Source organism: Microtus oregoni, unplaced genomic scaffold (assembly GCF_018167655.1).
Source record: "Microtus oregoni isolate MIOR12 unplaced genomic scaffold, Mior012 000006F_ref0000085, whole genome shotgun sequence".
Lineage (NCBI taxonomy): Eukaryota > Metazoa > Chordata > Mammalia > Rodentia > Cricetidae > Microtus > Microtus oregoni.
This window is the reverse complement of record NW_024543065.1, coordinates 44,874,038-44,888,246: the sequence shown is the minus strand read 5'-3', so window position 1 is coordinate 44,888,246 and position 14,209 is coordinate 44,874,038. Positions and strand designations below refer to the sequence as shown.

At 45.2% G+C, this 14,209-nt stretch overlaps 1 protein-coding gene across 3 annotated transcripts; it reads right to left on the bottom strand.

The window, feature by feature from the left end:
• Positions 1-859: 859 nt before the first annotated feature.
• On the bottom strand, positions 860-12,532 carry LOC121450132 (zinc finger protein 264-like). Of its 3 annotated transcripts, none has more exons than XM_041654907.1 (4): positions 12,175-12,532; positions 9,058-9,184; positions 6,918-7,004; positions 860-3,575 (listed from the first exon to the last, which is right to left on the bottom strand). In XM_041654907.1, exons 1-4 carry the CDS (start codon positions 12,199-12,201, stop codon positions 2,023-2,025), a joined length of 1,794 nt encoding a protein of 597 aa, XP_041510841.1. In that variant the 5' UTR covers positions 12,202-12,532; the 3' UTR covers positions 860-2,022. The 3 variants fall into 3 exon arrangements, with proteins under 3 accessions (XP_041510841.1, XP_041510843.1, XP_041510842.1); XM_041654909.1 differs by lacking the exon at positions 12,175-12,532 and adding an exon at positions 11,902-12,158; XM_041654908.1 differs by lacking the exon at positions 6,918-7,004.
• Between the last annotated feature and the right edge of the window lie 1,677 nt (positions 12,533-14,209).

The following is a 14,209-nucleotide window of genomic DNA, read 5'->3' as shown; positions in this document are numbered from 1 at the left end:
GACGGTAACTATGACTAATCTTCAGCCCCATCGAAGGTGTGAGAAGGGAAATAATATTACTTGAGTAGGCAGGAAGTGCAATGAAGCAACTTCCAAAATGTGCACTAGATGACAGAGACAACTAACTGGGTGCTACCTGGGCAATCACCCAAAGTCATTTTGCAATGTGGAAGCAACCAACTTTGGTTAAGGCCTAGAGTAACTGACAGACCATTTTCAGAGGCAGAAAAATTTTCAGAACCCTCTTACCCTGTCTTGGCAAGATTTGGCAGTCTTTCTTCTTGTATCCTACTTGTCCTGTCCAGACACTGTGCACTTTGTCAGTGGCCAAGGCATGGGTAGTTCCTCGCCCAAAGGCCAATTGTGCCAAGAAGAAAACAAACTCCAAGTGGAGTGCCTGGTGCTCAACATTCTCTCAGGAATAGATTGATGCTGCCAGGAGCAATCCTGTCTCACGTCAACAGAACCCTAAGTTATTTAAATGTCATATTCTACAGCTCTTTGAAGTAGTTGAAAATTACCTATCTATGCAGAATACAATCTCTATGTATCTGAAGAACCTAATTAGTCTGACTATAAGTATGACAAACATGAATGACTTATTGACCTATAATACTTAATACCTGTATAATTGAAGACTAAGTCAGAATATTAAACAATCTTTAAACAACTGTACAGTAAATGAGGACAATGACCTCAAAATGTAAACAATGTATTAAGTATCTTGATCAGAGGTAGAAATATATAATGCAATATGATAAATATTCCTAAAATTATATCAATATACAAAATATCTTAAGCAGAGGTAGAAACGTGCATGCATACAATCTGACAAAATAACTCTCCATAGGTGTACAAATATTGTAAACAGAAATAGGAGCACAAATATAATTTGAACTTGTATCAATATAAACATAAATCTATACGAACGTAAATTGTCCATAAATAATAGTTTACAAGTGTTCACTCTGTTACTCAGTATTTTTAGTGTAAGTTCATACTAATCTACCTATTATCCCATCCAATTTTTCCTCTTTTTTTTTTCAAGGAGATCTCTGGGCTGACACAATTTCCACCCCAACTCCCAACCCTATACAAGTAACAATTAACCCCTAAATGATGTCCCTAGCCCTGAGGACAAGCTTTGCTGGGAGAGGGGACATTATCTTCTAGAATTGCTCTGAACCACTGAGCTATCTCACAAGAGTTCCCCACCCCCACAGCATTTTGTTTTACCCTGAGAAATGTCTGAGTCAGCTGAAAACACAGGCTTTATGATTTGTATCCCATAAAAAAGGGCAAAAATTTCAGCTGTATGCTATGAGGACGCTGTGTATTCATGTGATTACGGGGTAGAGATGGCTCAGCAGTTAAGCTTACACACACAAGCACAAACACACATAGTAAGACACATCTTGGTAAAGGAAAAAAAAAACTATTGGAATTTTCAAAAGTACAGACATACTTAGGAAAGTTATGGATCCTCATTCCCTTAAATAGGAAATATTTTCATGACTCAAATGCCCCTTCATAAAAGCTACAGATCTTAAGAATAAAGAAATTATCTTAGGACACAAAAACATACACACATTTACAGGCTTGTTCCCAGCTAACTCCTGTAGTAACTGAACAGCAACAAATGAATACATAAGGCACAAAAAGGGCGGAAGGCCTTGTACCTCTGAAACACCCACTTAACTCCAAATAAGCTAAGGAATCAATAATGAAGTGTCAGAGATTTGGCAGGGAGGTCTGAAGAGACCTGTTTTTATTTTTGTTTACATCTGTTCCTCTGTAAACCAATTCCTGAGCTAACACTGCAGTGTAAACAAGGAAAGAGATGAGGCTGAAGCTTTTCCTATAAGAAAACAAAACAAAATTCCAAAGCCCCAAACCATGGGTCTCTTTCCTGGGTGAACTTTCAGGTGAAAAATACGGCTATAAACTGGGTCTGCTGCTGATGTTGGTCTTCGGATGATGGAGAAGATTCTGCAACAGGAGCTTTTTACTCTCTCTTTATAATCAAGACACTTGTGGAGTTTCTCTTTGGTATAAACAATCAGATGCTGAGGAATTTGTTTCTTGTGACAAAAGATCTCCCTCAGAGGTTACACTTAAGAAGTCTTTGCCTAGAAGGAGTTCTTGGAGGGTAACTGAGGTGTGCATGGTTGTGAGAGGTCCCTCATGCGACACACTGGCACGGTTTCTCTCACTGTGCATTTTTTGATGCTGAGCGAGGGAAGAGCTGCGGCTGAAGGCCTTCCCACAGTCACTGCACTTATACGGCTTCTCCCCAGTGTGGATGATGGCGTGGCGAATGAGGTTTGTGCTCCAGTAGAAGGATTTCCCACACTCAATACATTCAAAAGGTTTCTCCCCACTATGAATCCGCTTGTGCCTCGTAAGACCAGACATGAGGGCAAAGGCCTTCCCGCACTCGGCACACTCATAGGGCCTCTCCCCAGTGTGGATGCTGAAGTGGCGAATGAGGTCTTTCCGATTGCTAAAGGCTTTCCCACATTCTTGGCACTCAAAGGGCTTCTCGCCAGTGTGGGCTCTTTTATGCAAGATGAAAGTAGAGCAGTGGGTGAAGGCTTTCCCACACTCGCTGCACACAAACGGCTTCTCCCCAGTGTGAATGCGCTGGTGCCTCTTGAGGTAGGACCTGTGGTTGAAGGCCTTGCCACACTCGAGGCACTCAAAGGGCTTCTCCCCAGTGTGGACCACATAGTGGTGGACCAGAGCTGCGCTCTCCAGGAAGACTTTCCCACACTCACTGCACTCGTATGGTTTCTTCCCAGTGTGCGTTTGCTGGTGCCACATGAGGTAGGACCTGTGCTTAAAGACCTGTCTGCACTCAAAGCACTCGTACGGGTCCTCTCCACCATGACTGACACAGTGCCTTAGGAAACCACCCCTGTGTCGAAAGACTTGTCCACATTCTGTACACGCGAAGGATTTCTCTCCAGTGTGTCTCCTGCCGTGCAAGACAAAATTAGAGCGGTGTGTGAAGGCCTTCCCACACTCGCTGCACGTATACGGCTTCTCCCCACTGTGGATCCGCTGGTGCTGGGAAAGGTAGGACTTGCGGTTGAAGGCCTTCCCACATTCCAGACACTCGTAGGGCCTCTCCCCAGTGTGGATCATCTGGTGCTGAAGGAGATGGGTGCTCTTTATGAAGGTCTTCCCACATTCTGTACACTCATAGGGCTTCACTCCAGAGTGGATTTTCTCATGTGAAGCAAGAAGGTTTTTCTTACTAAACGCCTTCCCACAGTCTCTGCATTTGAAGACCATTTCCTCTTCCTCCTGTATGAGCATTGGACACAATTCCTCAGCTGTCCCTACATCATCTAGTATAGGGCTCATTTTCTCAGGAAGCTTCTCCTCCTGGCCCTCTGTCTCTTGTATAAAGGGCCTTTCCTGAACTTCCGATGCATCATCGTGGCCTTTGGTTGGCACCCACTGCAAGCCTCTTGAGGTTCTTGGTGCTGACTGGCCCTGGAATGAGGTGGCCTCAGACAGCTGTGCCTTACAAGTGGTAGGTCCTATGGCCGTGGGTTTTCCACTGTCACCTAAAACAAATTCAGCACACAGCAGGGATTGTGAGAAATAACATAGGAAAAACCAAAACCATGCTAATGAAAACACATGACCACACATGATGTGGGAGTGTCATATATCAATCTGTTGATTTCATTGGTTAAGCAATAAAGAAACTGCTTTGGCCCTCATAGGTTAAAACGTAGGTGGGTGGAGTAAACAGAACAGAATGCTGGGAGAAAGAAGTTGAGTCAGAGAGTGGCCATGATTCTCCCACTCCAGGCAGAGGCAGGTTAAGATCATTCCTGGTAAGCCAGCTCATGGGCTACACAGATTATAAGAAATGGGCTAGTTCAGGTGCAAGAGTTAGTGGAGAAAAGGCTAGATATAATGGGCCAAGCGGTGTTTAAAAGAATACAGTTTCCATGTAATTATTTCGGGTAAAGCTAGCTGTGCGTGCAGGCGGGTGGGCGGGCGGGTGCTGGGGACGCAGCCCACCGCTCCTATTACAACACACACACACACACACACACACACACACACACACACACGCACAAGAAGATAAAAACAGTGCCTCTCTGGCTGCTGTACGATCTCCAAAGCCTAGGTTAGCAGTCTTTTTCTTGGTCCTTGGATTCCAATGCTATGAAAGGGAGATGTGGAGGGAAGACTGGGTCAGGGCTAGAGGAGGGCCTTTCACAGAGTCGTTCTCAGGATTACAGGCCGCATGTGGCTATTCAGAGCAAGACTAACACCTTGGAGTAGAATTCCTCTAGGTGACGCACCTAATACTGTCCCCAAGGAAGACACACAATAAGTAACGAGAAAGAAAGCACCTAGGGGAGCCTCAGCTTTTGTTCAACACCATAGGAAGTAACCTTCAAGTCCCAGAGGTGTCCAGAATTCCTTTTGAAATTCATTATGGATTCCTACCATTAAAACCAATAAGTGGGTTTTGTTTTTTTTTTTTTTGGTCTTTTGTTTTTCTTTCCAAATAAGTACTACTGGCCCACAAGCAATTTACACAGAAGAGATGACTCAGGAACAGACACAGCTATACAAGAAAGAAATTAACTGGGCAGCGGTGGCTCACACCTTTAATCCCGGCACTTGGGAGGCAGAGGCAGGCGGATCTCTGTGAGTTCGAGGCCAGCCTGGTCTACAGAGCTAGTTCCAGGACAGACAGACAGAGAAACCCTGTCTCATGGGGGGAAAAGAGGAGAAAGAAAAACAGATTATATGATTAAAAGGTTTGGCTTGGACAGTCAGACATGGTGATGGATGCCATTAACCCTAGCACTCGGGAGGTTCAGCTGGTGAATTTCTGGGAGTTTGAGACCATTTTCTTCTACAGAGTGAGTTCCAGGACAGTCAAGGCTACATAATAGAGAAAGCTGTCTCAAATATAAGTAAACAAAAAACCAAGAAGGTTTCATTTGGGCTAGAGTTACGGTTCAGAGAGTAAAATATTGCTGGTCGTTCATCCAGATGAGAATACAATCTTTGGTAGAGGAACGAGAAAACCAACTCCACAAAGTTGTTTTCCGGCCTTCACACATGTGCTACCCACCTCTAATAGTAAATTTGCACACACACACACATATGTGCACAGCAGATTATTCAGGAAGACATGGGCAAGGGATTGCCTTTTACTGTCAGAAGGGCTCTCATGAACAGAAGACTGGAAAGGGCAGTAGGTAAAATAGAGTTGAGGGTGGAAATTGGGAGAATAAGAAAGGACACCTTTGCCCTCAGTGTGCAGGAGGAAGTGAGAGGAACATTAGAGGACTAATGTTGAGATACAGGCCATGCAGACCCTTCCTCCACACAGGCTACACAGGTGCATTACAACTTTCAAAGCATTCAGTGAACAATAAGCAATAAAGCCTTAGATGCATCCCCTCTGGCTCAGACGTTGATGCTAATACATCAACACATCAGGTGGTTATATTTTCTCCAATGGAACCCAATGGTCAACGAGTGCTACCAATTTCCAGGGACAGACTGGGTGCAGGCTAGTAATAGGTGTTGATAAAGAAAGGTCTGTTCTTCTTGAACACATAATGCAGTAACACATCCCAGCCCCATGGACCCCGAGTAGACCAAATGCCTACTTCTTTAGATAAGAACTGGGGGACTGGAGAGATGGCTCAGCGGTTATAAACACTGACTGCTCTTCCAGGGAAACTGGGTTCAATTCCCAGCACCTATATGGCAGCTTACAACTCTAACTCCAGGATCCAACACCCTTACACATACATACATACAGGCAAAGCACCAATAAAATAGAAATAAATTTTAAGGGGCTGGAGAAATGACTCCATGGTTAAGAGCACTGACTGCTCTTCCAGAGGACCCAGGTTCAATTCCCAGCACCCACATGGCAGCTCACAAATGTCTGTAATTATAGTTACAGCTGATCAACACTCATGGCAAAACACCTATCACATTTAAAAAAATAAATTAAGAACAGAACTGGTGTTCCTGGAAGAGGGTATAACATCTCTTCCTCTTGCAATCTGGGTGTCTGTCAGAAGATGGCAGGACAACCTTAAAGCCAACAGGTTGATGACACAACCGTCCCAGCTGTCCACACAGACACTGCATGCTGAGCCACTGACTCTGGAGTTTGACGTGGAAGTTAATGCTTACTGTGGTGGTTAAAAGGGCAGTGTCCCCCATAGGCTTTGAATATGTGGTCTCCAGTAGGTGGCACTGTTTAGGGAGGCTTAGGAGGTGTGACATTGCTGGAAGAAGTACATCTCTAGGGGCAGGCTTTGAGGTTTCAACTGTCTTGTGCCATTCCCAGTGTGTTCTCTGCTTCCTTCTCTAGGAGCCAACTCTGTTGCTTGCCAGCTTACTTCCCTGCCTGATGGACTCTTATCCCTCATGAAGCATAAGGCAAACAAACGCTCCCTTTTCTATGTTGCTTGGTCATGCTCTTTTATTAGAGCTCGTGACAAGGAAGCCAGGGTAGTTCAAGCACACAAAGGGGTCCCAAGAGAGCAGCTTATGAACCTGACTCCTTTCCAGAAGCAGGGACAAATGGGACAAGGCTGGGGAATCAGAAGGGCCAGATCACAGGGTTCCACTAATCTATCCTGAAGTGATCCACTAAGAAATATTCCAGCAGGCTGGAGAGATGGCTCAGGAGTTAAGAACACTTGGTCTTTCAAAGGATCTGAGTACAGTTCCCAGCACTCACACCAGGCATCTCATGGTGGCCTGTAACTTCAGCTTCAGGGGACCTGGTGCCCTCTTCCTGCTCTGCCAGCCCCTACACACCTGTGGCATGTACTCACAGACATAGAAATAAAAAGAGCTTCCCAGGAGACCCCTGTCCGACCTCCAGGCCCTTCCTCCTGGATTCTTACCTGAACAAGTGCTTTGGGAGAGGGACTTTGCCACTGCCCATGGTTCCTGCCCTTGTTCCAGTAGCTTCAGTGCGGGAACAGGACACCCTTCAGGGAGAACAAAAAAGTACACGAAGATATTGATGAAACAAGATAAAGACCCTCCATCTCACAGGATTTGGCCCAGACCTTGGAATGAAGCTACACAAAAAAAGGTGAAACAACTCAGAAGCTGTGAGTTTGCTGCTCCATACTAAACAGTTCATCAGAAACCGACACTTGGCTGGTACAATCACTCAGTCAGAAACCGACACTTGGCTGGTACAATCACTCAGTCAGAAACCGACACTTGGCTGGTACAATCACTCAGTCAGAAACCGACACTTGGCTGGTACAATCACTCAGTCAGAAACCGACACTTGGCTGGTACAATCACTCAGTCAGAAACCGACACTTGGCTGGTACAATCACTCAGTCAGAAACCGACACTTGGCTGGTACAATCACTCAGTCAGAAACCGACACTTGGCTGGTACAATCACTCAGTCAGAAACCGACACTTGGCTGGTACAATCACTCAGTCAGAAACCGACACTTGGCTGGTACAATCACTCAGTCGGTAAAGGCGCTGCTGCCAAAACTGAGCACAGAATGGGACAAGATCTTCACTAACCCCACATCAGAGGGCTCATCTCCAAAATAGACAAACAACTCAAGAAACTGGACACCAAAAGAACACATAATCAAATAAAAAAATGGAGTACAGACCTAAACAGAGAACTCTCAACAGAGGAATCTAAAATGGCTGAAAGACACTTAAGGAAATGATCAACATCCTTAGTCATCAGAGAAACGCAAATCAAAACAACTCTGAGATTCCATCTTACACCTATAAGAATGGTCAAGATCAAAAACACTGATGACAACTTATGCTGGAGAGGTTTGGGGAAAACGGAACACTATTGCATTGCTGGTGGGAATGCAAGCTGGTACACCCCCTTTGGATGTCAGTGTGACAATTTCTCAGAAAATTAGGAAACAACTTTCCTCAAGACCCAGTAATACCACTTTTGGGTATATATCCAAAGGATGCTCAATCGTGCAACAAGGACATGTGCTCAACTATGTTCATAGCAGCTTTGTTTGTCATAGCCAGAACCTGGAAACAACCTAAATGCCCCTCAACTGAAGAATGGATAAGGAAAATGTGGTATATTTACACGATGGAGTACTACACAGCAGAAAAAATAATGACAACTTGAATTTTGCAGGAAAATGGATAGAGCTAGAAAACATTATTTTGAGTGAGGTAACCCAAACACAGAAAGACAATTATCACATGTACTCATTCATAGGTGGTTTTTAAACATAAGGCAAAGAAAGCCAGCCTACAAACCACAATCCCAGAGAGCTTAGACAACAATATGGACACTAAGAGACAATTACATAGATCTAATCTACATGGGAAGTAGAAAGTAGAAAAAGACATGATCTCCTGAGTAAAGTGGGAGCATGGGGACCTTGGGGGAGGGTTGAAGGGGGAGGGAAGAGGCAGGGAGGGGAGCAGAGAAAAATGTAGAGCTCAATAAATATCAATTAAAAAAAAAGAAAAACCAAAAACAAACAAAAAACTGAGGCAGGACCTGAGTTTGATTCCTGGGACTCACATGGTGGAAGGAAGAGAACCAACTCCCACAACTTGTTCTCTGACCTTCACACACTGTAGCATGCATGAATGCATACACGTGTGCATACAAACATTTTAAAATGTAATGTATTTTTTATTTTTTTCATTTCTTTCTTTTTTGGGGAGGGGGTATTGACACAAGGTTTCTCTGTGTAACAGTCTGGGTATCCTGGGACTCATTTTGTAGACTAGGCTGGCTTTGAGGTCATAGTGTGATTTTGGGTCAGCCTGAGCTGCAGAGTGAGACGATCCTACTTTTAAAAAGGTGGGGCAGGGTAGGATGGGGGCTTGCAAGATGGCTAAGTTGCTAGGCACCAAGCCTGACAACCAGTTTGATTCCTAGCACCCACATGGTTGAAAGTGAGCACTAGTTTCTGCAAGTTGCCCTTTGATCCACATACAACATATGTATACCACACACTACATGTATATAAAATAAATAAAATATTTTTTAAAGTAGAGTAGAAAGCCTTACCCAGAGACACCAGGAACCCAGAGATTTCCAGCATCACCTCTTGGTACAGAGTCTTCTGAGCAGGGTCCAGCTGCCCCCACTCCTCCTGGGTGAAAGCCACGGCTACATCTTCAAAGGTCAGAGACACCTTGCCAAGTCAAACAGGTACAGTGTTAGCCTTGAGGTTCAATGAGAGGAACTAGACTCTGCCTCACTGAAACAGATTAAGAGCGATAAAGGCCCAAACCACACAGGTTACCTATGCTTCACGGTGGGTTTCAAGGTTTGGGAGATAATGCTTGGAGAACACAGAGGTGTAAGGAGAGAAGCGTCCCGATTTAAGAGTGATCAGAGGCTGACAGCTCACACCTCTTAACCCCAAAACTTCAAGACTGAAGGCAGGAAGATTGCTACTATTTCAAAGCCAGCCTGGGCTACACAGCAAACTTAAGGCCAGCCTGTGCTACATGAGATTCTATCTCAAAAACAAGAACAAAAACGAAACAGAAGAACTGGGCTGGCAAGATGCTCAGTGGTTAGGACACTTGCTGCTAAGTTTGCCCACTGAGTTCGACACCTGGAACTCATGGTAGGAAGAGAACCTGACGCCCTAAAGCTGTCCTCTGACCTCCACAGTCAGGCTGTTACATACAGGCACACACACACACACACACACACACACCCCATAAATAAAGTAAAAGACAAAATAAATAAATAAATAAATAAATAAATAAATAAATAAATAAATACAGGTGAAAAGATTACTGCTTCAGCCAGGCGGTGGTGTCGCACGCCTTTAATCCCAGTACTTGAGAGGCAGAGGCAGGAGGATCTCTGTGAGTTCGAGGCCAGCTTGGGCTACAAGAGCTAGTTCCAGGACAGGCTCCAAAGTTACAGAGAAACCCAGTTTCAGGAAATAGAAAAGATTACTGCCTCAAACAAAGTCAGAAGGACAGATAACAAAAACACATAGACTATGAAATGCGGACAGCAAGGAGTCTAGGAAATGAGAATGGAGACGCGAAGGGGACACAGTACAGGCACGAGCAGAGCTTCTTCGTGATGCTCACAGCAACCGCTTTCAAGGCCGGCGCACTGAATCCGACACGGCTTCACAACTCCTGTAGGCTGTCTTCTGATCTCCTTACACATGCACGCATACACACTAAAAACTGTACAAACAAAACATTTCTATCTGACAACAGGAAATTTTAAAAATTTACTTATTTTTATGTGCACAGATGTTTTTACCTGCATTGATGCCTGTCTGTCTTTATGAGAATGCCAGATCCTCCTGAACTGGAGTTGCAGACAGCTGTGAGCGGCCATGTGGGTGCTGGGAATTAAACCCGGGACCTCTAGAAGATCTGTCAGTGCTCTTAACCACTGAGCCATCTCCCCAGCCCCGACAACAGGAATTTTTAAAAGAGAAAGTCTCCAGTGCTCATTATGAAAATGCTCTTAATTTCCCACAGCCTCTGCGGTCACCATCATCAGATCGTCACAGCACAGTGAGTGCCGGAAGCTAAAGGACCTTGGCCAGCTCACCAGGGGCCACACATCATAGACCACAGGCAAGGATGGCACACTGGCTTAAGGTTGTTCTAAGAGTAATTCTGACGCTCCATTAATCGCAAGGAGAATCTAAAGTAACAAGCTTATTCAAAACCAAGATGCAGAGCTGGAGAGCTGCTGAGATTGGTTCCCAGCACACACACACACACACACACACACACCCCGCAGTGTCTCCAGCTCCAGGCTTCGCAGGGCCTATTCTGGCCTTCGAAGGCACAGTACTCACGTGCATATACCTTTATGCTAACACATGCTATCATTTAAGGAAGATTTTTTAAAAATTCGGGAGTTTGTGGAGTGTTTCCACTTTTTTTTTTCTGACAAACCCATTTAATCACCTCTGAAAAGCACCCTCTGACATGGCTAGACAAAGCAAGGTTTATAGCTGGCTTCATTACGAATGTACCTGAGTTGGTTGTGGCAGTTCACACCCGTAATCCCAGCTTTAGGGGATCGGATAAGGAATTTCAAATTTGAAGCCAGCCTGGGCTACACAAATAAGACTTTGTCGAAATACGAGAACAAGAAAGGTACTAGCAGCTACTTGAGACAACGTCCCAACCAGCTTCCCATGTAGTCTAGACCTTTCTTAGGCCTCCTAGATTCCTAGGGGAACTTCACAATGAGACGTCTACCTTTTTCCTTGCAGGATTCTGACAGCCCTGCCCCTCATGTTAAGACACTTCAAAAATGGGGAACATGATGGTCAAGAATAAATAATACCAGGTACATCTCCCTACCTAGAATACCCTAACCTTCAGTGACTTTCTTAAACCAGTATTGCTGTGCAGACGCCTGGCCAGTCTTGGTGGATCCTTACAGCACAGCAGTATCATAAGTATGACTTGACACCGTAGAGGAAGCAACATATACTCTTGCAACGGCTTACCTATCAATGACAATGTAAAAAACACGGCTCTCACCTCAAACCCAAGAGTTTATTCTGAAGCTATCCATGGTCCTGGAACTCAGATTTAGGGTAACCCAAATGCCATGTTCCAAACGATTTTGTTTTTGTTTTGTTTTGTTTTGTTTTGTTTTTTCAAGACAGGGGTTTCTCTGTGTAGCTTTGGAGCCTGTCCCGGAACTAGCTCTTGTAGACCAGGATGGTCTCGAACTCACAGAGATCCACCTGCCTCTGCCTCCAGTGCTGGGATTAAAGGCGTGTGCCACCACCATCCGGCAAAATGTCATTTTACTGATTTTTGTTGTTGTTGTTCCAAAAGTTATAAGACACAGAACAAAGGACATAAATAACATAAATAACGATAACTTTTCAAATACACTCACTTCAGGCAGGTAGGTTAGAGCCCAGTGGAGAAACCTCTGCTATAGGTGGCTAAAGATAGCCCAAGATAATTAGTAAACAGGCTCTTGACCCGCAACATTCCAGTCCCTCCACAGTCACTGGCGTTCTAGCGCAGCTTCCTTTCGGAAATTCCAGTTCAAACCGAGCTTCTTTCGGAAGCATCAGTGGCCCCAAAAGAATGACAACAGTAGAGTTCCACCCAGGGGGCCTTCTCGGTTCCCTGATCAGTGATTTAAAGCTCACAGTCCACTAACCTGCGGGTGGCTCTTCCAGGCCGCCATAGTTAGACTCTTTGGGGGGAAATCGAGCGCCTTGCAGGCCTAGGCTGAAGCTCCCAAAGCGCATCCGGCTTTAGACGGGTGACCACGGAAACCGGCTGTACTAGGGACCTCGGGATCTTCCGTGGAAATGACGAACCTGCCCGAACCGTTGCCCTTGGGGCGAGACTGAGAGGTTGCGGTCCTCAGGAGGACCAGACCACACAGGGTCGTGCGGGCTTCCGCGGAAGTTTTACTTTCCGGTCCTTTTCGAATCCCGCCACAGGCTTGGAAACTGACCCTAGATTCCCGATGTTCAGATAACTTAAGCCCTTTGGGAACCGATGTGCTGAGGCAAATGGCGTCCGAGGCGAATAACCGGGAGTGCACTCCGTTCTGGTCTATTATTGGGCCCGCGCGCAGCATAGTCTTCTGGGTAATGTAGTTTTTTTTATTTTTTCCCCACTTGTCCGACCAAACGGGGAGCGCATCTAGAGTAAAAGGCGCACCTAGTGTGAAAGGCGCTCAAAGGTCCCAGTTTCCCTCAAATGCGGGGACATCTAGAGGACGGAATTTGTGGGGGAGGACCTAGGAACAGGGGTAAGACTGCTGTTGTTCATCCGGAGAAATTTGGGAGGAAAAAGATTTGCCCATCTTAGGGTTCGTGCAACTTTGTGTGGATCCTGTTGCGCAGCTGTTCTTTTGGTTTGTCTTTTTCAGATACTTCCTACCAAGATCGTTTTCTGAGCTGGAGACAGAAAATGAAGCTTAACATTCTTCGTGGGGAATTCATCTTATTTATTCCATCATCCATCCTTACTGCCTTAGATGTTTCGTGGCTCAAAACAGCCTCCAGAGAGGCTCGGACTTCAGGATCACTAGAACATTGGATTTGCTGTCTCCCAGTGTGTGAAGGCTGCAAGGATAGGAGGTTTAGGGGCCTCAGGGTCAGTTTGATACCTTTCCAAGATAGAATAGTAACGGTGTCATATATGCATTTCAGTACTGGAAATGAACCTAAGCCTGAGCGTGTAAATTTGGGAATTGTGAGCCCGATGTGGTTGCTCACACTTAGAGTCCCAGCATTCAAGACAGTGATGCAGAAGAATTGCCATAAACTCCATGCCAGCATGGACTACATTGTGAGTTTCAGGCCAGCCTGGGCTGCAGAGCTCTCTCTCCCATCTCTCTGCTCTTTCCTTTCTGAGGTATATAAACTCCATACTCTCAACTTCCAGCCAGGTATGGCCATACTTGCCTGTGATTTTGTTGGACCCTTGAGTCCAAACACCAAGGAGGAGTCGCTCCCAGAGACCACCTCTCATACCACAGATGATGTAAAAGCATGAGGATTTTATTAATTCTGTCATGACAGGGTCTTCCAGCATTAGAGGCCAGAAAGACCCCGAATAGCTGGTACAGACTACTTTTAAAGGAAAAAGCCACAGAAGCAATGCAGGGGAGTGTCTAGGGGTTGTTCTTTGACTATTATGATTGGCTTATTCAAAAGGGCTATTACCAATAATTGGCTAGAGATCGGTTGCCAGATCAGATGAGGTAAGGGGTCACTTTGACCCCGTTTCCCAGGGACTGAGTCAAAACATATATGTGGGTAATTGTTCAGGAACTGAGTCAACATCTTAAAGATTATCTTGCTCCAATTTCTGAACAACATTCACAAAGACTCAGGGAAATGGAAAGTTCTGCTTTTTTATTTTTATTTTTACTTGTTTTTGGTTTTTCGAAACAGGGTTTCTCTGTAGCTTTGGAGCCTATCCTGGAACTAGCTATTGTAGACCAGGCTGGCCTCGAACTCACAGAGATCTGCCTGCCTCTGCCTCCTGCGTGGTGGGATTAAAGGCGTACGCCACGGCTAAAATAGCATTTTCTTTCTATTGTATGTGTCTGGGAATATGGGTAAATGTGTGGTAGGTGTGTGCATGCCAAGGCCCAAATGTAGCAGTTAGAAGACAACCTGGAGGATTTGGTTCTCTCCTACAGTGTGGGTACTCAAGATCAAACTCAGAGCTTC

Excerpts from the sequence above, each read along its gene's own strand:
- LOC121450132 (XM_041654907.1), bottom strand. The coding sequence starts at position 12,201 with ATGGCGGCCTGGAAGAGCCACCCGCAG. Across the intron at positions 7,005-9,057 it reads TGGGTTCCTGGTGTCTCTGG|GGTGTCCTGTTCCCGCACTG; the intron begins GTAAGGCTTTCT and ends TTCTCCCTGAAG. Across the intron at positions 3,576-6,917 it reads CTCCCAAAGCACTTGTTCAG|GTGACAGTGGAAAACCCACG; the intron begins GTAAGAATCCAG and ends AATTTGTTTTAG.